The sequence below is a fragment of the Helianthus annuus genome, chromosome 4 (assembly GCF_002127325.2).
Source record: "Helianthus annuus cultivar XRQ/B chromosome 4, HanXRQr2.0-SUNRISE, whole genome shotgun sequence".
Taxonomy (NCBI): domain Eukaryota; kingdom Viridiplantae; phylum Streptophyta; class Magnoliopsida; order Asterales; family Asteraceae; genus Helianthus; species Helianthus annuus.
In genome coordinates this window covers 188,319,729-188,343,592 of record NC_035436.2, presented here as the reverse complement: position 1 = coordinate 188,343,592, position 23,864 = coordinate 188,319,729, and the positions used below count along the sequence as shown (strand labels likewise).

The 23,864-nt window shown below is 35.2% G+C and overlaps 3 protein-coding genes across 4 annotated transcripts; 1 reads left to right on the top strand and 2 right to left on the bottom strand.

The window, feature by feature from the left end:
* Positions 1-1,592: 1,592 nt before the first annotated feature.
* On the bottom strand, positions 1,593-5,003 carry LOC110937541 (protein FAR1-RELATED SEQUENCE 5-like). The gene is made up of 5 exons (XM_035988697.1): positions 4,780-5,003; positions 3,696-4,491; positions 3,342-3,600; positions 2,500-3,057; positions 1,593-2,341 (listed from the first exon to the last, which is right to left on the bottom strand). The coding sequence occupies exons 1-5, from the start codon at positions 4,799-4,801 to the stop codon at positions 1,712-1,714; spliced, it is 2,265 nt and encodes a 754-aa protein (XP_035844590.1). The 5' UTR covers positions 4,802-5,003; the 3' UTR covers positions 1,593-1,711.
* A 4,956-nt stretch (positions 5,004-9,959) lies between these two features.
* Positions 9,960-16,862, top strand: LOC110937542. Of its 2 annotated transcripts, none has more exons than XM_022179973.2 (9): positions 9,960-10,828; positions 11,339-11,527; positions 11,602-11,694; positions 11,775-11,957; positions 12,724-12,826; positions 12,914-13,099; positions 13,171-15,182; positions 15,755-16,266; positions 16,402-16,862. In XM_022179973.2, exons 1-9 carry the CDS (start codon positions 10,586-10,588, stop codon positions 16,409-16,411), a joined length of 3,531 nt encoding a protein of 1,176 aa, XP_022035665.1. In that variant the 5' UTR covers positions 9,960-10,585; the 3' UTR covers positions 16,412-16,862. The 2 variants fall into 2 exon arrangements, with proteins under 2 accessions (XP_022035665.1, XP_022035664.1); XM_022179972.2 differs by having other exon boundaries at positions 9,961-10,828; positions 15,752-16,266.
* Positions 16,863-17,441: 579 nt separating this feature from the next.
* Positions 17,442-23,261, bottom strand: LOC110937543 (DEAD-box ATP-dependent RNA helicase 31). Its single transcript, XM_022179974.2, has 10 exons — positions 22,062-23,261; positions 21,484-21,590; positions 21,068-21,123; positions 20,745-20,969; positions 20,463-20,669; positions 20,285-20,371; positions 20,102-20,197; positions 19,310-19,525; positions 18,114-18,296; positions 17,442-17,846 (listed from the first exon to the last, which is right to left on the bottom strand). The coding sequence occupies exons 1-10, from the start codon at positions 23,075-23,077 to the stop codon at positions 17,619-17,621; spliced, it is 2,421 nt and encodes an 806-aa protein (XP_022035666.1). The 5' UTR covers positions 23,078-23,261; the 3' UTR covers positions 17,442-17,618.
* Between the last annotated feature and the right edge of the window lie 603 nt (positions 23,262-23,864).

Sequence of the window (23,864 nt, the reverse complement as noted above, 5' to 3'; positions counted from 1 at the left end):
GATGTTCTCGACAGTTGACGACCCCTGGTAAGTATAAAAACCAACAAAATCTTAATTGGATAAAAATAAGTATTTAAACTAATGTGTATTACAACAATGCAGGGTGTTTATATTTGAGACAGCATTTAACACAAACCTTTCAAGGGTATGTCTGGAGTCGCTTCACCCGAACTTATACATACATGTCCAAGTCCTAACAGCTTGGTCATTGGTACTAAACAGTGAAGAGGTCTACAGAAGCAAAGGTTCGCCGGCAAGAGTTTTCTGCCCATGCAACATGCTGGTATGTTTTCTAATATGTGCTGGTTTTAATAACAGATTAGAAAAAGCACATTTAACAAAATGTGCTGGATTATTACACATTGTGCTGCTTTTGAAATATTAATGTTTTATTAATAGCTGGTTAGTCTAATATATGAAATGCTATTATTGTGCTGGTTCATAACACATTGTGCTGGTGCTGGTTTATAACACATTGTGCTGGTTTCTGTGCAGGGAGAAAACAACTTCAAACCAAAACTGAACAAAAAGACCTGCACACAAAATTTCAGAGAAAACATTGCTGCGACATTGATGACTACCGAATTTGGAACTATTAGGAAAGTGGACATGTTGTTCATTCCAATACTACAACACAAGCACTACTACATTGTATGTTTTGATTTCAAGGGAGAAGCCATCAAGATTATAGACAACATGAAAGGGAAAGCAAAAGCACAAAAAATGGCACGTGCTAAAAGAGTGGTAATATATTGATGCCCATTAATTATGTGCTGTTTATTTTAATTATATTTGTGATGCTTAGGGATTTTGATTTTGAAAATTTTCAAATTACAGAAAGAAATTGTATGTGATTACCTTGAAGTTGAATACCCAACAATGCACACAAAGATGTCGCCCTTGGAACCAGAAATAATGAAAATGTCGTGGCAAACAGAAAAGAACTTTGTAGATTGTGTTGTCTTTGCAATGAGACACATGGAGACATACACAGGGAATCATGTGAGCAAGAAGGAATGGGATAGTGGGCTGTCGAAAGAGTCACCGGAACAAGACAAAGAGTTGGTTGAACTGAGATACAAGTATTTAAGCAAAATACTTTTATCCGACATCAACTTAGCGAAAGGTGAAATGATGGAACTGTTAGAGAAGTATGAGAAGATGGAGCCTGAAAAGAAAGAGGAATGCAAGAAAAATGCGGAAACGAAAATCAATGACAGATTGAACCAGAAATATTGATTGTGTTGGTTGAACAATATAACATTAGTTTGGTAGTTGTCTGTAATATTTTGTGCTGGTTTAACAATTAATATGGTGCTGGTTTAACAATTACATTGTACTGCTTTAACAGTTATATTAGGAAAGTTAATTTTATGCTGGTTTTACAATTAATATTGTGCTGGTTTCACTATGACAATATGTGATGGTTTCATAGAAGAAGTTTAAAATTGTGCTGGTTTTATAATTGTGCTGGTTTTAAAGAACAAAGTTTAAAATTGTGCTGGTTTTAAAGAACAAAGTTTAAAATTGTGCTGGTTTTAAACAGTATATTGAATGTTGAAAAATCAAATTCTTGACAATTGCATTTACAAAATCAACAAAAACTAATAATGTGCTGGTTGAATGTTGTAAACATAATAAGAATACAAGAAATCCAAACTGAAATGAAAAAAATAACAAATCCAAATATCATGATTTCCAAGACACACGACTAACTGCTCTTCTGGGAATCAGCAACAGTAGTCTTCATCTTACAAGTCCGACTATTATGTCCATGACCTCCACATATCAAACAACCTCTAGTTTTAGTTTTCTTTGATATTCTTGAAGATGATACCTCACGAAAAGACTTTAAGCGTTTGTTTGAACCACACCCCTTGTTTCTAATACCACTAGGTGGAAGAATGGTAGCAGAAGACGATGAACATGGCTGATCAGCATGAAGAATATTAGCTAATCTTGCATTCTTGTCAAGTGATTCTGCAGGAAGGTCAGCAGAATCAACCTTCAACTTCGACTCGATCACTTGGTCTCTATACAACGATAACATGTCAATATTTGTAACAAGACGGTTAACAATATGTTCAGTTGCAGTCATTATCTCACGCACAATGCTGGAAGCACGTTCAACTTGATTACCAGCAGCATTTTGATCAAAACTCGAAACTTTTGTCTTTTTTGGAACAACATCTCTTGTCCAACGCCCCATAACATATTTTTTAGGGAACTCCTTTATACCACAAAGACGAAGAACACAAAAGGCATGCCTACATAGCAAACCATACTGCTCATATCGGTTGCAGCTGCATTTAATTACCATATCCTTAGGAGTAAAAAGAACCTACACAAATAACAAATGCTTATATTGTGCTAGTTTATAACAAAAGTGTGCTGGTTTATATATGTAAAATTCTAATTGTAAATATAAATCACTGTGCTACTTAAAATGTATTGTAAAAAGCAGAACATGTTTGTGCTACTAAAGGTATAAATAAATACCTCATGAAGGCCAGGAAGATTGACCTGTAGAATATAAAACTTAATTGAATCACCAACTTCTTCTTCACGCCTGCACATACAATTCTTGCAAGCAAGTCGAATTTCTTCTTGAACATCAAAAAATATCCCCCGAGTATAAATCTTTGCAGCTTCCAGTTCCAATTCATAATTGGTTTTCATGCGAGGTTGTGTGTATCTGGTATCATGATCACGTTTGCTGCGCTTAAACCTCTGAGATTCCATTGCAGTATCAAAATGGCTCAAAAACTCAACTAATGACAATTTTGTGTTGGTTAATTGACCAAAAAAATGATTTTCACTCTCAGACCTAGATGTTGTACGCATAAGACCGGACATATGTTCATGACGATAGTATGCAGGAATCCAATCTGATCTGAGGTTGTACATATCAGACAGCCAGCTGTTACTAGTAAGGTTGTACTTAATCATTAAATCACACCATTGTGTCTCAAACTGTGCTGGTTCAAGAGCATCAGTCCATACAACATCACATATATCTTCTTTAAAAACCTCATCTTGTGATAGCTCAGTACCAACCTATAACAAAAAAAAAATAATTAGTATATTAAAACAGCAAACAAATCCTAAAATGTGCTGGTTTATATGTTAAAGTGTGCTAGTTGATGTATAAACTTAAACTATGATGCTTAAACTGTGATGGTTTAAAGAAAGTGTGCTGGTTTAAAAGTGTGCTGAGTTATATGCCAAAGTGTGCTGGTTTAAAAGTGTGCTGGTTTATATGCTAAAGTGTGTTGGTTTAAATGGATTGTTTAAAGTGTGCTGGTTTATATGCTAAAAGTGTGCTGGTTTAAGAAAGTTACCTTTTCAGAAACTTTGATCATTATATGCCACATACACAAACGATGTCTGGTATCTGGGAAAACATCTCGGATGGCAATTTTCATTGCAGCGTCCTGATCAGTCACAACCACCTTAGGTGCAACACCAAAAGCCTTCAAAAAACTTTGAAGAAGCCATTTATATGATTCAGCAGTTTTAGATGCTAACAAAGAACCAGCAAACGTGACATTGTGATGATGATTATCGATTCTAGTGAACGGAACAAATACCAAGTCATACCTAAAAATTGAATTGATTATATTACAACTGCTTGCTGAATTGTGCTAGTTTAATAAAAATATGAATAAATGATCTACAAAAAGTGAATAAAATACCTGTTCGTACGGAACGTAGCATCAAAAGACATAACATCCCCAAAGACCTCATAATTCAGTTTCATTTCTTCATCAGCCCAAAATAATCCAGCAAGAGCACCTTTTTCATCACAATAAAATTCACAAGAAAAATTCGGCAAATAAAGCTTCTTCTTCATAAGACGTTGGACAGCCATATCCACATCAAACTCTCCAATGAACAAATTAATATCTCTTTTAAAATTTTTACAATCAGTAGACGTCACTCCAACCTTATCAAATCCACCACGAATCTTTCTCATAAGGTTGAATGCCCTAACTGGACCAATATTCATCTCAGAAAAATCAGAAAGCAGTTGCTCTTCAGTGAATGTCAACTTTCTAGACGAAGCTAAAAGATGATAATCCTCTTCATCAACAAAAGAATGATTATGCTCCTCAAATACATGAGAAATTCTATAAGTATTTTTTGGAGTTAAAGACAAACGGATGTGTGCCTTACATCCGGTACGTTTAGAAGGTCTCCTCCTTCGGTCATTTAACTTTTTATCAGCACCAACACTATCATTTACCGTGTCAACAGCACAGGATGTCGCTGAACCCTCTTTCGCACAAACAAAGTACTTTCTAATCACAACACCATTTTTTGAAGATTGAGTATGCTTTCGACCCTCAAACCCAGATAACTTAGCATACTTCTTATAGAAATTAAAGGCAGAATCAATTGACTGGAAATGCATACCAACTACAGGTTTGGAAGAATCTGGAACAATAGGAGTATAATACTGATTACCAGTAGTTGGACAGATACGAACTCCTGAACAAATCAAAAAACCAGAACAAATAAAAGATATCAGCACAAACTTTACAATAAACCAGCACAAAAAACAAGCACAACTTTACCAGACAAACTAGCACAAAATAAAGATATCAGCACAACTTTACAAACCTACACTTTAAAATATGATGTAATATAAAAAAACCAGCACAACTTCAAAAAACCAGCACAACTTCAGAACTACACTTTTAAATAAAAACCAGCACAACTTAGATCAAAACTAAAAACCTAAAAAGTAGATGAAATTAAAACTACAAGGTATTTTACCATCGACAGTAGTAGACATCATTAAAATAGAGGAGGATAAATCAGCAAATCAATGAATGAACAGAGGAGCTAGGGTTCCAGCAAATCGATGAAAACGATGAACGATTCAGCAGGATTGATCTCAATCTCGCAGGTACCGGCAAATCGATGAAAACGATCAACGATTCAGCAGGATTGAGATTGAGATTTGCGATTGATTTAGATGAAAACGATCTCGATGAAATTGGTAAGCTCAATGAATGAATGAATGAAAAATATGAAAGAAGGAATGAAAATGGTGTGATTAAAACTAAGTACAGATCTGTTTGAAATTTGCATTTTCCAATATTACCCTTTCATCTAAATTAATGAGATTGCCACATGTAAGCTCAAGATTGCTTCTTAGGAAACTTAGGGAAGATTAAATTCTTAGTTGAACCTCTGCCTATAATTATAATGTAATTAGGAAACTTAACCAATTTAACCTACTTGTCAAATTTGGTCCCTCAAGTTCACCGACTTGTGACTTGATATCCTTTGTCACCCTTTCCCATCACCGACTTGTGACGAGTCGGGAATTACCGCCAACAATATATTCCTCTAAGATACTTGTTTAGCTAATGACGTATAACATATACTATGGGTACAATGATCTACATTTAAACACGCATTTTATCATCGAGATTTTAGTTCCAACTCCAAGTTCTTAGATCAATCTAGTTTATAAACCATACCGAACAAAAAATATATTTAGAATGTGCACTTTGAATCCAGGCATTAAAACACTCATAGAATAATGGTTAGTACTATATACCATATTCCTGAAATATTGCAATCGTCCTACGCAACATTGTTATGGATGGTAAGTGTTCTAGATAAAGTTTGAAACCACAAAAAAAATTGAATTATACTGAAAGTTAGGTTAATTGGAATGTGTTTTCTATAGTTATTGCTAGGTTACTAAAAGAGAATCATTGATTTTTCTTGTCTCAATCATTTTTTTTAACGGACAACATAATCAATCCCGAGCATTATTGGGGCGCCCACTGAAGCAAACGGAGTACTCTGAGAGTAACCCGAGTCCACCGCCAATTCCAGGGAAAACCCGGTAACCCACCCGCCCGTAGGCACGACGGTGAAATTACTAGTAAAACCCGTTTGACTCAAGGATCGAACCCAGATTTTCCTGAGTCTCCTGTCATTGCCCACCAATATCTCACTCTGCATTCTCAATCATAGTTTTAGTAACCGTTGGTTAATCAAAAAGCACAAACATTATTAAATGGTAGATTATATATTAGGCATGTCAATAAATACTTAGTATACAATCAATAACCATGACACACACTATTTGTTATTTTGCTTATGACTTTATATTTCCAAAGATCATTATTTTGCTAACTAATACAAATAAAACGGATTCTAGAAACTTATAATCATCCTATAAGACGAATAAAACACCTTAAACTTACATTGAAATTCATTTAACACATCTATATCTATCTATACATATAATAAAGTAAACCAACTTGAGACACATGGCAATCAATCAATGAGACTATCTAGAAATCTATTTTCCCTCCTAAAATATAATCCCTTTAGTTTCATAGTTAATCCTAAATTCAAAATAATAATAATAATAATAATAATAATAATAATAATAATAATCCTGAAATCTGATCTCCCTTCACATATCAATTTAATTTTATTATTATTTATCCGTTTAAAAAACATATAAAAGCAAATGTTTATAAATAATGTTCAAAAAAAATGTTTATAAATTATATATTTTATAGTAAAGATAAGTTTATAATTTCAAAGTAGAAAAATCACTTTAAAAACATAATCAACTTCAAATGGTTAATACCTTATCAACTTCAAACATAATCTACTACTAATATATTTAGATTATTATAACAAAAATATTAGCACCGGAACAAAAAAAAAATCATATTCATTTATCGAACAACCAATTGATGAAAAACAATAGATTTATGAATATAAAACACGTATTAGTAATTAAAAATTATATTAAAATAAAATACTATATAACTTAAAATTGTAAGATTAAAAAAGAGGGTGTCACGTGACATTACTTGAAATTCTTTATTTTATTATATAAATTTGACATGTTAAATAAAAGAAAACTTTAAGGAACCTCGTGTATTGTACGAGTTGAATAAATGTAATTTTATATACCAAATTTATACTATAAATAAACTAATACGTGACACTTATCATTCATTGGAGTCGTCTATTTTCTATTTTCCTAAAGAAAAACTAAAAACATCTTATCTTAAATTAACAATTTTAAATTCGAAGATAATACTTTGTTAGAAAAATAGAAGGATTCTATTTCAAATTCAAAGTAGGATACGATTTAATATTAATTTAGTATTCAATTAATATAGATAACTGTACAAAAGAAGCGGGAAAACAGAAAATTAGATGGTTCCAATAAATGACACGTGTCACACATTGGTTTACTTATCTCTTTAGTTTCATAGTTAATCCTAAATTTAAAAAAAAAAAATCCTGAAATCTTGGTAATAGTTAATCCTAATTTCAAAAAAAAAAAAATCCTGAAATCTTAGAGCATTCACATCCAACTCCCTAAAATTATACATACATTCCACTAAAAACAACTCCTATATCAATACATTTCCACTAAAAACAAATACTTTTTTCTCTCTCCTTTTCAATTAAATAATATTTTTATACCTTTATCATTACATTTTTCTCTCTCCTTCACTCACAACCACTTTTAATATATATTAAAAATTTATAGTGGGTGAACAGTGTCCCCCCAAATATACAGATGAACAGTAACATTTTCTCTCTCCTCCACTCACAACCACTTTTTATACTTTTTATATTTTAAAAACACCACACTCAGAATATGATGCCTTGGATGTGAATGCTCTTAGTAACAACTTTCCAAATCTTCAAATAATACATTTAATGAAAATATTCGTAAATTATCATTATTCATGTTACATCTTTTTTTAAACATTGAGTGTCTTTGTAATTTACATCTATTCTATCTTTTTATTTAGGGGAATTGACCCGTAATAATCCCACCTAAACCTTATTGGCCATTAATAATCCCACCTCAGAATATTTCCCCAACCAGTCCCACATTTCACCTATTTTTCCTACAATGGTCCCCCGTTAAAAAAACTTAACGGAGTTAAGCTTTTTTCCAAATTACAAACAGATTTTTTAGGGCTTTTGATCAGAACGATGATACGAGTCCATTGATGTAAAAAAGGTCTAGGTGAGATTATTACAGGCCAATTTACCTTTTATTTATCATTAAATTTAAATGTAATGTAATAAGTAAATACAATAATACGTATTATATAATATATTTATTTTTGTATTATTTTTAGCGACAGTTTGATTACATTATTCTCTGATAAATTTTATAATACTAACATAAATCATCTTTATATTAACTTATTTATGTCAATTGGTATATATATGTCTCCCTCTTTAGTTTGCATTTACAAGAAATACTTATTAAATAGTTTAAATTGTTCAACCCGTGTAACACACGGGGAACTAACCTATTACTATATAATAAAAGAAACCTGTTTTGAGACACTTGTCATTCCCTCATTTAATTGATTAAAATTAATAATAATAATAATAATAATAATATTTAATCTAAATTAATTCAAATTCTTATTATTGAAAGCTTTTTAAAATGTTATAGATAAATTCTTAATTTTATTGATAAAGGGTATTAAATTAAATTTACATATCGATATTATCACATGTTTTTATGTATACGGGTTTTTATCCATTTCAATAGCATGTTTATTGAGTTAATAATTCCTAATTTTTCTCATTTTGGATCTACATAAATCGAAGATAATGAGAATAAGTTTATATGTGTTTTTTAATCAAATCTAAAATCTAATCTAATACAAATTTTTATTATCAATAATGTTTAATTAAATCTAATAAAAATTCATACAAATTCCAAAGTTGATATTAGCTTTCAAATAATTAAAAAAAAAAATCCACCTAACATCACAAATGTTTATGTTAAATTCGATTAATTAATTTGTTCAACAATCACTATTATCTTTATCATTCAGTACGGTTAACCGATTTATCATCATACAACCTCCCACCTATTCAATCATATGATTTTTCAATCTTATATTAACTAAATAAATAAAGATTAATATTCAATCTTATCATACTTTAAATATAAAAAAATCCGTTAATTCAGATTAGTATTTAATCTTATCTTACTTTAAATATAAAAAAACCCGTTAGTTTTTTTAAATATATATTTTTTATTATTTGGTATATAAAATCATATTTATTCAACCCATGTAATACACGGGGGTTTTTTAAAATTTTTTTTTTTTATTATTTGGTAAACAATATTACATTTATTCAACTCGTGTAATACAATGGTTTTAAAGATATAATTTTTTTATTATTTGGTATATAATATTACATTTATTCAACCCGTACAATATATATGGTTATTATAGATATAACTTATTTTATTATTTAATATATAAAATTATATTTCTTCAACCCGTGCAATAAAGGAGGCTTTTAAAAAGATAATGTTTTATTATTTGGTATATAAAATTCATTTATTCAACCCGTGTAATACACGGGGTTATAACCTAGTGAATATGATAAAATAAAAACAAATAATGAAATTTTGCTTATTTTTTCAATCAAGCACATAAGATTACAGTTAATTTCTTTTAAATCATCAAAAGACGTGTAATTATATTTTTACAAGCAACACAAAAGGAAGAGCGTTTAATTTAAATTTAATTTTATCCGAGTAACTAAATTCTAAGGGTAACCCGTATAAATACCACAACCCGAGTGTTCCATCGGTAATTTTACAACTACTCGCCGGAACCCACCCCCATAGATGGCGAGAACACCGCCTACCCGAAACTCTCTCTCCTCTGAGCTCGCCACACACAAAGGCAACTCTCTCTTCCCTCTCCTTTCAACGTTGACTACCACCGATTCCACTACCCATAAATAGTAATCGAGCCTTTTATAGTACCCGAACAGGGGTACCCGAGGATGCCCCGTCCCTAACACATTATATCAAACAGTTACAATATTTAAAACGTTTTAAGTTATTCCAAAATTTGATAAAATAATATTATTACAGATTTTGTTGCAATTTATTATTGTTCGAATTAAATAACAAATGATTTTCTCTTCAGATTCCCAATCACCAGTAGTATAATCGTTCGTCCAATTTCCCATTCACAATCAAAAACCCCTTTCTCTTATTAATAATTTGCAGAAAAAACCCCACAAATTCGCAACTTTAATCTCGCTCCATTCGATTCTTCCAAACCCTAATTTCTCACGATCATCTTTTCATCGAAACCCTAACAACCTTACATTCAATCCGATTCATTTCTTTCAAATTCCACAATTCATTCATCCCTCATATTTATCTCTTATAATCTTGCATAACCCTTTACGGAATTAGGGTTTTGTTGACAATCTTTTTACCCCTATTTATGATCAGATTTTTGTAGTTTTATATATTTCAAGTAACAATCTTTTTTTCCTCTTTTATCAGGGCTGTTTCCTAGGGTTCTTGAGGAAAAAAAGAAACTTTTTATTGTGGGTATTATTCTTTAGGGCCACAATTGACAACCCTTTATGTTTATAATCATTTTCTGTATGTGTATGTGTTTGGTATCTGAAAAAGTTTCAGACTTGTAATTTGGGGAGCAAAAAGTTCGATAAATTTTGTGGTTGTTGTGACTTGTGAGTGGCTTTTTGGGTGTAGTTGAGTGGTATTGAATAGTTGTGTATGGGTGAGCTTGAGGGATGGTCACAGATGGGTGGTGGTGGTGGTGGCCGCCTGTTGCCGAATGGGCTATTGCCGAATGCGGGTTCGTTGGTAGATACTTTAGATTCTGAGAGGTGGTTAATAGCTGAAGAAAGAACGGCTGAGCTTATTGCGTGTATTCAACCGAATCAACCGTCGGAAGAACGTAGAAATGCTGTTGCTGATTATGTTCAACGGCTTATTATGAAGTGTTTTCCCTGTAAGGTTGTTCCCTTTTTGTCGATGTTTATTGTTTTGACTTTATTTTTTGGTAAAAAGAATAATGATGATTTGTGTGCTAATGGTTTTACGGTTATGCTAATGTAGAAACATGTGAATCTTGTTTAGTTTTCATAATAGAATAGAGGTCTAGAGGGTCTACGCACAGGGGCGAAGGATAAGAGGTGGGGGGGGGGGGGAGGGGCCCCCCCCCCCCCGAATTTTTTTCCCAGTAGTGTTATATATGTAGTTTTCGTATAGAAATTTGTGGGTATATACGTTTTCGCCCCCCGGTTCTATAGAAATTTTTGGGTATATACGCCCCCCCCCCCCCCCCCCCCCCCGAAAAATTCAAGCTTCGCCACTGTCTACGCACTTGAAGATTTAGGGTTGTTTGGACATGTGTTTTACGTTAAATATTATATTACAACTCGGAGTTGCAACAGTAACTTTAAGCTTAAAGTATGGCAAAAACTAATTATGATTATGATCTTTTAATCGTTTATCGGTTTGCAGGTTTTTACGTTTGGGTCTGTGCCTCTTAAAACATATCTACCGGATGGCGATATCGACTTAACAGCCTTCAGCGACAGTCCAAACTTGAAAGATTCATGGGCAAGTGAGGTCTGTGATTTGTTGCAGACCGAAGAAAAGAACGAGAATGCAGAATTTCAAGTAAAGGAAGTTCAATACATTCAAGCAGAAGTACGTTTCTTTTCGTTTAACGTTTCTGTTTATCACTTAATAATCGACTGAAAACATTGGTCGTTTAACTGCAGGTGAAGATTATAAAGTGTTTGGTGGAGAATATCGTGGTAGATATTTCTTTTAATCAGCTTGGAGGGCTTTGTACCCTTTGTTTTCTTGAGGAGGTTAGTGTAATGCAAGTGTGTTTACACATATTATAAATTTCATTTTACAACTTTCTAATAATAAAATATTAGTTGTGCAGGTTGACCATTTGATAAACCATAATCATTTATTTAAGCGTAGCATTATACTAATCAAAGCATGGTGTTATTACGAGAGCCGTATACTCGGTGCTCATCACGGACTTATTTCCACTTACGCTCTTGAGACTTTGGTTCTTTACATATTCCACGTCTTCAACAATTCGTTCGCTGGCCCGCTTGAGGTTGCCATCGTGATATATATATGATTAGGTTCAAGAGTGAACACTAGTGTAGCTTGCGAACCGAGTGAACTAATCCTGGCCATACACATGTGTAGATCAATGGCCAGGATTTGATGTTGAAAACTTGAAATACACTAGTGTATTTTACGATTTGATGATGAGATCCTGGCCATACACGTGTGTAGATCAATGGCCAGGATTTGTTCACTCAGTTCGCAAATACATTAGTGTTCACTCTAGAACCCCACCCTATACATACATACATACATATATATATATATATATATATATATATATATATATATATATATATAGAATAGAGATCAAGAGAACTCCCATGAGTTGTGAGAATTTAGAGAAATCCGACTTCCCGTGCGAGTTTTGCCACCTTTTTTTGCACACACGTAAATGAAAATGTTACAAACACAGCTGTACAAAAAAAATTCCCAGAGGCGTATTTAGCCTTTTTACGCTGCTGTAAAAAGCTGCTGACATCAACATTTACATCCACTGTAAGAGTTTTTTACGGTGGTGTAAATCAACAAAAACTTTTTTTTGGATAAGCTGATTTTTTTAGGATTTATGGTAAAAAAATTTTATGAAAAAACTTTCGTTTTGGCCGAGTTCTCTATGTTCTCACAACTTATAGGAGTTTTCATTTTACCCATATATATATATATATATATATATATATATTGATTATTGCAACTTGAAGAAATTCATAATACGATAATCTTACTTATGAGTGTCGTCATTGCATCTGCAGGTGCTTTATCGTTTTCTGGAGTTCTTCAGTAATTTCGACTGGGATAATTTTTGTGTTAGCCTGTGGGGCCCAGTGCCCATAAATTCACTTCCAGATGTAACTGGTAATGGTGTTTGACGTGTTTTTTACTTGATAATGCGCTAACTAGCGTTTTAGTTTTAACGGTGATATTTTTTTATAATGTCTACAGCCGAACCACCTCGTAAGGACAGTGGAGAATTGCTGCTTAATAAAGTGTTTCTCGACGCTTGTAGTTCGGTGTATGCCGTTTTTCCTAGTGGCCAGGATAGTCAAGGGCAGCCTTTTATTTCTAAACATTTTAACGTTGTTGATCCGCTACGTGTGAGTAATAATCTTGGAAGAAGCGTGAGTAAAGGTATGTTCTAATTTAATTTATTTGAGTATTTGCATTGTGTTTTAACAATTTTGTTATTATCATGTTTCTAGGTAATTTTTTCAGAATACGCAGCGCGTTTTCACTTGGGGCTAAAAAGCTAAAAAAATTTCTCGACTGCCCAAAGGAAAATGTTGTTGCTGAAGTAACTAATTTTTTTACCAACACGTGGGACCGGCATGGTAACGGTATTCGCCCCGATGCACCCGTTACCGATCCATTGATTTCGAAAACCGATACTCGTATAAGTGATTCAGTTGAACGAAAGTCGGAATCCGTTGGTCAAGAGTCTGACTTTGACCACACTCGTTCACCAAAGACCTCTGCTGTCAATTCACATGCTAACCAAGGTCAACGGAATTTGAAATCTGGTCTTTTGGTCAATGATATTCAACGGTCTCCGTTTGCTAGAACGCGGTCCAGCCCTGAACTAACCGATACATACCAATACGTCCTTTTTCAAGGGACCCACAACAAACCACCAGAAAATGGAAAAACCCATAGCAGGAAAAAGAACGTTGAACCGGAAACCGAGAAAAACGAGTTTTCAACCTTGCACCATGTTCCACCGAAGCAAAGTCCCGAGCCATCAGTTGAATCAAATATGTATCAACAAGACGATATGCATCAAGAGGAACAAGATCTTGTTAACATGATGGCGGCATCTTCTGCGTTTCATGGTTTTCACGGGCCGGTGAATTTAGCATCTGGTCATTTTCCGTTTCCGATCTCGCCATCTTTTTTAGCTTCGTTAGGATACACACAAAGGAATATGGCGGGAATGATTCCCGCAAATATGCCGTTTATCGATCCTCAATTCTCCGGTATGCAGTTTCCTCACGGTTTTGTTCCTCATTACTTTCCCGGGGTTAACGCGACTGCAAATTCTGAAGAGTCGGTTAACGAAAATGAGTTAAACGATGAATTATGGCGGGAACCTAATCGGGTGAATTCGGAAGTTGTTTCGCAAGATGATAATAAACCGCAGTCGTCGTCAACGGGGATGAATTACATTCCGCCACCTCGTCGTGTAGGTGGGTCCGGTGGGTTAGTAAGAAGTCAACAAAAGAATAACAAAGAAAAACGAGATCGGGTAAGAGACAATAATCATTTGGATTATTCTCAGTTTCAAGAAAATAAGTTAAACGATGCTTATTTAGAAGAACGTGCCACGAGTTCGAGACTTTCGTCTGCTACTCACGGTAATTCTCTAAGAAGTAAAACTTCATCAGAGAGTTCGAGGGATGAAACGCTGACGGTCAACAAGTCAACAAAGGAAAAACGTGGAAAGAAAACGGTCAATTCTATAGAGTCGTCTGTGGAAGATGACCAGGACTGGGTCCCGGTCCCGTCAATGAGTTTCGGATCCGAGTCGGTATCGCAGACTGTTGCTCCAATGCATGTTTCGAGACCCCATGACCCCGATATCGAACAGGCTCAAACAAGTGGTTCTAGTTCCGGATTTCCGATGGGCCCACTGATTATCGGATCCAACCGTAGACACCAAATGATGGAGAATTCGGGGGGTACACCTTTGACTTTTTATCCCACCGGGCCACCTGTTCCTTTTCTTACAATGCTTCCTTTTTATAATGTTCCGTCGGAAAACGGGTCAACAAATGCATCAGAAAATGGGGATATTGGTCAAAGTTTCCATCATGAAGGAGTTGATCAGTCTGTAGATTTTAGTCCTCGAGGGGCGGGTCCCGGTGAGACACCAGATGAACAACACAAGTCCGATATTCTTAACAGTGACTTTGCGAGCCATTGGCAGAATCTACAGTTTGGTCGGTTTTGTCAAAGTCCACGTCATCATGGACCCTCGGTTTATCCTTCACCGCTCATGGTTCCACCAATGTATTTACAGGGTCGTGTCCCATGGGATGGTCCCGGAAGACCCTTGCCTAACATGAACGTAGTTACACAGCTCATGAATTACGGACCGCGACTCGTGCCCTTTGCTCCTCTTCAGTCTGGTCCCAACCGACCTCCTAACGTTTACCAGCATTACGCTGAAGAAATGCCAAGATATCGTAGTGGCACTGGGACATATTTACCAAATCCTGTAAGAAAATTAACATTTTCCCTTTATAACCCAAACCTGATTTCAGTAAAAGTGTAAAACTAGTGGGTTACCACCCGCGCTTTGCAGCGGGTTCGAAACGTTGATAAAAATAAGCAAATCGTGAGAGTTAAAGTTGTTTGATGTTTTAGTTAAGGGGCTAAACATGTCATTATTAAAGTTGAAGGGCTAAAGTTGTTTATTATTAAAGTTGAGGGGTTAAAGTTGTTTAGTTAAGGGGCTAAACGCCTAAACATACTAAATATGTCATTATTCAAGTTGAAAGGCTAAACAGGTCATTATTCTATTTGAGGGGCTAAAGTTGTTTATTATTAAAGTTGAGGGGCTAAAGTTGGTTAATAGCAAAGTTGAGGGGCCAAAGTTGGTTGATGTGAAAAAATAGCTTTAGTTTTACTTTTTCAAGGTAATTCACCTAAATTGACAAAAGATTAAATATGTTAATTATTTATTGGTTATCTTTGATACCATTATAATTTGCATTAGTTTTACCTTTTCGGCACAATATTAGTTGCATTATGTCTTGTAACCTGTTTCTTTGACCCGTGTTCTAGAAGGTTGGCGTTAGGGATGGCAATCGGAGAGGGAATTTTAACTATGATAGAAGCGATAATCATGGTGATAGAGACAGTAACTCGAAACCACGTGCTTCGGGCCGTAACCAGAACCACAAGCGTAATCAGATGGATAAATCGACAGCTAGGCTGGACCGGTTGGGTTCAAGTGGAAGTCGGTCATTTAATTCACATAGACACGATTCGTTTTCTACATACCAAACACAGAATGGTCTATTGCATCCCGGATCAAGTCAAAGTGGTGGTTCTGGTAATGTGGGTTATGGGATGTATCCTTTACCGGGTGTTCCGTCTAATGGGTCAAACGGTCCTGGTGTTGTGATGATGTATCCGTGTGATCAAAACGAGCAGCTTGAGTTTGGGTCGATGGGTCCTGTGGGGTCTTCCACTGTGAATGAGCAATCACCACGCGGTGAAGGAAATCGTTCTAGGGGAATGCAAGAGGAACACAGGTTATATTCACCAGATCAACCGTTGTCACCCCGTCATCAAAGGTAATCATTATGTACTACTTTTCAGAATATATATATATATATATGCACATACACATACACACACATACACAATCATAGTAATTAAGATGTGTATGGTGGTTCCCATCTTGTTGAAGTATATCTGTTTCATCACAGGAGGGTATGATTGTGTTCACAACATCTCAAGTACGTTAATCAGGCAAGCCAATGAGAATCGCGAAAGCTGACCCTCTGGGAACCGGCAGAAGTGGCTCGTGGTGCCAACAAAGGAATCGTCTATACTCGCTGGTCAGCAGTGCTAGTTATTGATTTTGGCTTGTGGGGTAGCAATAGCAAGCACACACACACGCACGCACTGGTTTTATGTAAAAATACGCGCTCTAGGGCGGTGGCAATGAAGAAGAAAGAAACCTCTTGTTTTTTTTTTTGTTTTTTTCTCTTGTTATACAGGGGCCATCACCGCCGAATATGTTAGTTTTAACTTGAGTACATTAGTTTTTCTCGGGGATGTTAAAATTTGTAGCGCTCTAACCTGTTATACCTTTGTTACTCGTGTTATTCTACCTATGATGGTTAGTGTTTTTAGTACATATAAAACACTTTGTACCCTTTTGTCATGTAGCTTTTACTGTTAACCATGCGATAAGAGTATTGTTTTGTTGCAGAAAATATGTAGATTTGTCACCTGAAATTGACATTTTGCGATTGTAAAAAGTCAGTAAGTTGCCCCAGCCAATTATGTAAAACACGTCACTTGCAATCAGATTATTTTACAAGAAACATTACGTGACAAAATAGGTTTGGTTTGTAAGGCGTTGAAACGAGTCGGGTTAGTTACATCAGGAAAGCGATAGATTAAATTTTATAAAAACTTGTCTATTACTAAATTTACAGAAGAGTTAATTACTGTTTTCGTCCTTGTGGTTTGTCAAAAATCACTATTTCAGTCCATTAGTTTAAAAATTGTGATTCCAGTCCCTGTGGTTTCACTTTCGTAACCATTTCAGTCCCTGTGGTTTCACTTTCATAACCATTTCAATCCATTTATTCTGTTAGTAGAGGGACTGAAATGGTTACGAGATGGACTGAAATGGTTACGGAACTAAAACCACAGGGACTGAAATCGCAATTTTTAAACTAAAATAGTGATTTTTGACAAACCACAGGGACGAAAACAGTAATCAACTCTTTACAGAAATTACAATCTCTTGAAGCATAAATTTGTAGAATAACAACTTAAACAAGCTGAGGAAAGAAAACTACTACTTTCACTTACAACTACAAATATTGGAATAAATGGTTTGTTACAACAAAATTGCATACTTAGTTCAACACAACAAAAAGTTGAAATTCAACGTTACCGTCTTCATATCTTATTTAAAACGCAAGCCAGGAACATTCTTGAGGCCCATTTTACCAAGAACAAGTTTGGACATTGCCGGCGGAGTGTCAAGCCCCATGCTTCGACTAAACTCATTCGCGAGCTCCACAAGCTTGCTTTTGTCCCTCCCAACGGTCTTGTTAGAGTTGTAATAACCGAGCCATGCCTGGTATGCCATTTCTTTAATTTTCATTTCCACATAAGACAACGCTTTCGCTACCTGGCGTACACAAAACCACACACAATCAGTTTGCTTAGTTCCACTGAAATAAACTCCAAATAGATACTTATAAGAGTAAAGTACACAGATGGTTCCTGTGGTTTACCAAAATTTTGGATTTGGTCCCTATCTTTTCAAAAGTACACAGATGGTCCGTGTGGTTTGCATTTTGTAACGCATTTGTGTACTTTTGGAAAGCTAGGGATCAAATCCAAAATTTTGGTAAACCAAAGGTACCATCCGTGTAGTTTACATATAAAATTTAACCTTTTTCTTTGTGTCTGGATCGATAAGAGGTGGGTCCGCTTTTGAAATCGGCAAATCCCGAAGGGTGGACAAGAAAAACTCTTCCCATGGTGCCAGTAATAATATCCCTTCTCCTTCTTTTCCTTTACGCCCAGTTCTTCCAAGTCGGTGTATATACTGGGCTTTATCAGATGGAAGCCCGATCTGCAAGATATTTACAATTTTACATTATATTTCACCGAATTAAACTGTTTTGCAGCTCAGGAAAATCTCCATTAATATGGATTACAGGGCTGCAAATGAACCGAACGTTCAACGAATAGCTCCTGAACCGTTCGGCAAGAAGTTCGTTTGTGTTCATTAGTTTAATAAATGAACAAACATATACAAGAAATTCCGTTCGTTTAGTTAAATGAACGAACATGAACAAAGCCCGCGTTTGTTCATTTATGTTCGTGAACTTTCGGTAGCGTGTTTGTTTATGTCCGATACTTTGTTATTAGTGCTTCTAATTTTTACATTTTTTTAAGTTCTTCAAAATTCTGACAAATAAAATATTTAATAAGTATCAGCATATTATATATTATGTTCATGGGGGAGGTTAACGTACAATATTCCTTAACGTACTAGCGTACGATATGAAATCACGCATGTTGACACAAAACATAAACTCGGAACACTTCCATAATCACGCATGTTGACACAAAACATAAATTCGGAGCATCTACTTCACAAACTCGGAACACTTCCATAATCACGCATGTTGACACAAAACATAAACTCGGAACATCTACTTCACAAACTCGGAATCATCTTCATTCTTTCAACATAAACTCGGAATCATCTTCATTCTTTCAACATGCGTAATTATGTTTTCAACAAGTGTAATTTCACAGCGTACGCTCGTATGTTAAGCGATATTGTATTTTACACTTTCACTCATGAATGCCTGTTTGTGTTCATTTGTTTTCATGAACGTTTGTTTGTGTTCATAAACGGCCGTTTGCGTTCATTTCCTAAAATTAACAAACAACACAAACGAACATGAAGATGTTCATTTCCTTAACAAACGAACACGATAAGAAAATCTCGTTCGGTAGGTATTTAGGAACAGTTCATGAACACACGTATTCCTTAAGAAACGAACAAGGCCTTGTTTGTTTGTAGTCCTAAATTGGATTATCATAGTTGTAAGCATTGTGTAATAATAGTAATACCTGAATAACAAGTGTTACATCGGGGTAATCGACTCCACGTGCAGAAACATCAGAAGTTACAAGAATAAGACCCTTTGACTTTCTGAATTCATCGGAAACTTGAGTCCTGTAACCTTGAGACTTCCTCGAATGTATTTCCCGGACGTTTAACCGCATTTGACCGAGTAGGTCTGCCACTAATTTTGTGACCATCGCAGTTGTGCAAAACACAAGAACCTGCAAAACATACTAGAAACTAATCACTAAAAGAAAAAAAGAAAAGAGTTAACTGTCATTTTCGTCCCTGTGGTTTGTCCAATTATGCCAGTCCAGACCAGACCAAATTTCGAATTTGTACCATTTTTGTCCCTGACATTCTTGAAACATGCTATGTAATCCAAAAAAGTTAACGGTCTTTAACTTTGACTGTTAAATGAGGGGTAAAAAGGTGATTTTTCATTTTTATTTTCTTTTTCAATTTTTTACTCCTCTTTAATACATATCATATATATACACACACGATATATATGTGTGTGTATAGTTATGATATGTGTGTATATGTATTAAAGAGGTGTAAAAAAACTGAAAAAGAAAATAAAAATAGAAAATGACCTTTTACCCCTCATTTAACAGTCAAAGTTAACGACTGTTAACTTTTTGGATTAGTGTGACATGTTTCAAAAATGTCAGGGACGGAAATGGTACAAATTTGAAATTTGGCCTAGACTGGCATAATTGGACAAACCACAGGGACGAAAATGACAGTTAGCTCAAAAGAAAATATGTTGTAAGCATGAGAACATGAAAACAGACCTTGTAATCAGCATCACTGGCGATATGATCTTTCAGAAGCGTATAGACCAGGGGAAATTGCGTGTCTAGTGGAGCAATCATATGCTTTTGTTGGACCTTAAAAACCATTAACACACACCAGTTTTAGTAAATTAGATGGATTAATTATAATTAGATTTCCATAAGTGCGATAAAAGATCTTACCTGCGTGTGTGTCTCTTCGCTACCTTCTTCAACCGTGTTAATATATTCATGATCTCTTTTCAAAGCAATATGACAGATTTGACGAACCTTCACATCCGAAGAAACTTTCATAAGATTTACTTGCACGGAAAGAAACCATGTCACAACAATAATAACCACACTTAAGAAAGAAAGAAACCTCAGGTGGGACAGTGGCTGAAAATAGAAGTGTCTGTCGTTGTTTCGAGACAGCTGCTATTATAATCTCGATATCTTTACGGAATCCCATGTCCAATAAATGATCAGCTTCGTCAAGAACCAAAACCTTGACCCCTTTGACCCGAGTGGCAAATCCCGAAGTATTCATAATATGATCTTTAAGCCTTCCAGGTGTTGCTACAAGGATCTGTGAAGAAAGCAACAGAGTTTTAATATTTCAAGATCTATGAAGAAAGTAAAACAAGATGACGTGATTGCTGACCTGGCAAGGGTTTGTCTGCAAACGTCTTTGTTCTGTAGTGATTCTTGTGCCTCCAATAACAACTTGAACGCCCACAGAAGGATGATATTTCAACAGTTTGTTAGCTTCCATTGCTGCTTGATTTGCAAGCTCTCTAGTGGGGCATATGACAAGGACTTGAATTGGGGGCCACTTTTGATCACGGCTGACAGGCGGCGAATTCACGACTACTTCTATCGATGGGAGCTTAAATTAAGAATATAATAATAATAATATTAGAATGGCAATTTACCACCTTTTCAAGAAGTCATATTTAGGCATAAAAGATGGTGACACTATATTACCAGAAATGCAACGGTTTTTCCAGTCCCTGTCCTCGCTTTGGCTAACACATCCTTTCCTTAAAAAAGCAAAATTATAAATCAGAAGTTGGTAGACCAAAATCATTTAATGCTTTATCAATACAGAAAAAGAGACGTGGACATTGACTATTCTTTTCATATCACACTTTAAGCAGGTATTGTTAAGAGATTTACGGATGATTTTTATTTGTCATATTGGTTATTAGGTTTAATGCAGTTATCATATACTGTTTGATAGTCCAAAACAGAAAAAAAAAAAAAAACAATTAATTATTATTGTAAAAAAAAAAAAAAAAACTTTCTTACCAAGGGTAACTGAACACGAAAAAAAAATGACATGCTACTAAAAGTTTGACTTCAGAATTCGACTTTGTTAATATCTTTCGGAATACACAAACCTTTGAGAATGACGGGAAGAGTTGCCTCCTGCACGATGGTCATCTTCTCATACCCAGCATCCTTAATTCCTTTTAAAGAAAGGGGTGAAACTGAGCATTCATCGAACCTGTTATTCACTCAGAAGTCAGATATGGCTAAAATCTTTCCAAGACTTTATAATGGATGAATTCATAATCCAAGGTTTTCTGGAAAATAGACTTAAACATGTAATGTTGTCAAGAAAATGCAGTATAAAATGATCAATTACATCAACAAACGCTATATATAACTAATTTAGCATCACAATTCACAAGTTAAGGACAAATAGGATAATGAACTAACAATAGGAAGCAGATGTGCTTCTACTCCTTGCCAAATCCTTTTATCAGAAACAGCAAACTTAACGTTTATGACCACAAAAATAGAAACATAACAACTTATACCTCTGATAGTTATTTTAACGTATACGGTATACCATACACACAAAACTAAAAGAAAAGGAAATATGAAAATGTTCATTTAAGGGCATTATCATATCTAAAGAATCATTAAAAAGTACAATACAAACACAAAGAACTGTTTAAGGTGTTTAACGCACCTGGTCTCACTTAGATAAGATTCACTTCCTTCCATTGGAACCCTTGGCGGACTCAAAGAAGGTCCCTTTTCTAAGACCCCATCACCCTCAACATCCTCTTCTTCTTCTTCATCATCATCATCGTCATCATCTTCACTTATCAAATCTCTATAGTTATACATCAACTTTGATTCTTCCTCTTCATCATCCACATTTTCATCATCTACCACCATCAAACTTCCTCTTTCCATACTCCTTTTAACACCCGTTGTTACACCACCATTGCCGCCCCCTCTTCCTCTCCCTCTGCCTCTGCCTCTACCACCAGTATCCCCAAACCTATCATCTCTCCTATTCGACACAAACGAATCCCGCACATACGGTTCTTTCCCTTCAGGGTACGAAAAAAACGAGCCCCAACTTTCCTTCCCCTTATCCGAATCACGCGAAAACCTATCGTTTCTCCTCTCTAATTCACCTCCAAATCTCCCCCGCCCTCTTCCCGCTGAACTACCCGATCCCCTCCCTCCACCAAATCGCCCTCGTCCTCTCGAACTACCGCCAAACGACCCCCTACTTCCACCACCTCTTCTTTCTCTATTCTCATATCCACCACTATAATCATCATTTCTCCTATTCATACCCGAACCACCCCTACCGCCTCTACTACCGCCCCTTCCGCCTCTATAACTACCTCTCCTATCATTACTACTATCATCTCTCTCACTATACAACTCTCTTTTCCTAAACGAACCGGAATTAACCTCAAATTCGTCCTCAATTAAGCTATTGGCAGCCTTAATCTGAGACATGTGTTTAACGGATAACTGAAGTTCCGGCTGGAGTGTGGTGGTGAAATTGTAAAACCCTAGGTTATGAAAAGAGGATAGGGATTGAGAATTAGGTCTGTGTGGGATGACACGGGTGAAAATAGGGTTATGTGGCCTGGAAATTGAGGAGTGAGTGTTCATGGTGATAAGTGTTACCGGAAGTGAAGAAGAATTGAGCAGATGCAGTGGCAGGAGATTAAGTGGCATGCTACGGCAGTTTACGGAGGAGTATGGTGGCCGGAGATAAGGTGTAGATAGGGTTTAAGGCCCTCTAGACAGAGGGTTTAAGATTTTGGCAAAAATGGTGAGATAAGGTTATTTTATGAACCGGAATTTGGGATGGGCAAATACGACGTCGTATAGGTTGTAGACGACTAAGTTTACCCGCCTTGTAATGGGTGGCTAGGCCTAAGCATAATTCTTTTCTTATCTTTTATATTTTAGACATGAATTTCAAGACATATTTATGGAGGCCATTTTCAAGTATAGACTTGTATTTCTTTTCCGATGAGGGTTGATTCTAGGGGTGTGTAAAAAAACGAATTAATCGATACATAATTGAATTAATCGATAAAATAGAATTTAAAAAAACCGAATCAAATAAAAAACTAGTGGGTCGGTTAATGGTTTTTCTGAAATCGAAAGTAGCGGGTTGGTTATGGTTATCAATGTTTCCATACCCATCATAACCGATATGTAGTAAAATATTTGTCGGATTTAGTACTTTTCACCATTTTTTAATATTTAATGTTTTCTGTTGAACGTTTGTAGTAGTTACGGGTTACTTCATATGATTTTGATCGAATGTTTATATGAATTATGAAATGTATCATATCACTTTGTTTGAATATGCGGTAATAATTAGTTTTCATATTATCAATTATACTTATTTTAAAACTATGTAATATGGTAATATATAGAAATACTAGTCTAAGTCCCCGTGTAATACACGGGTGGCTAAACAACAAACAAATTATACTTTAATACGTAAATA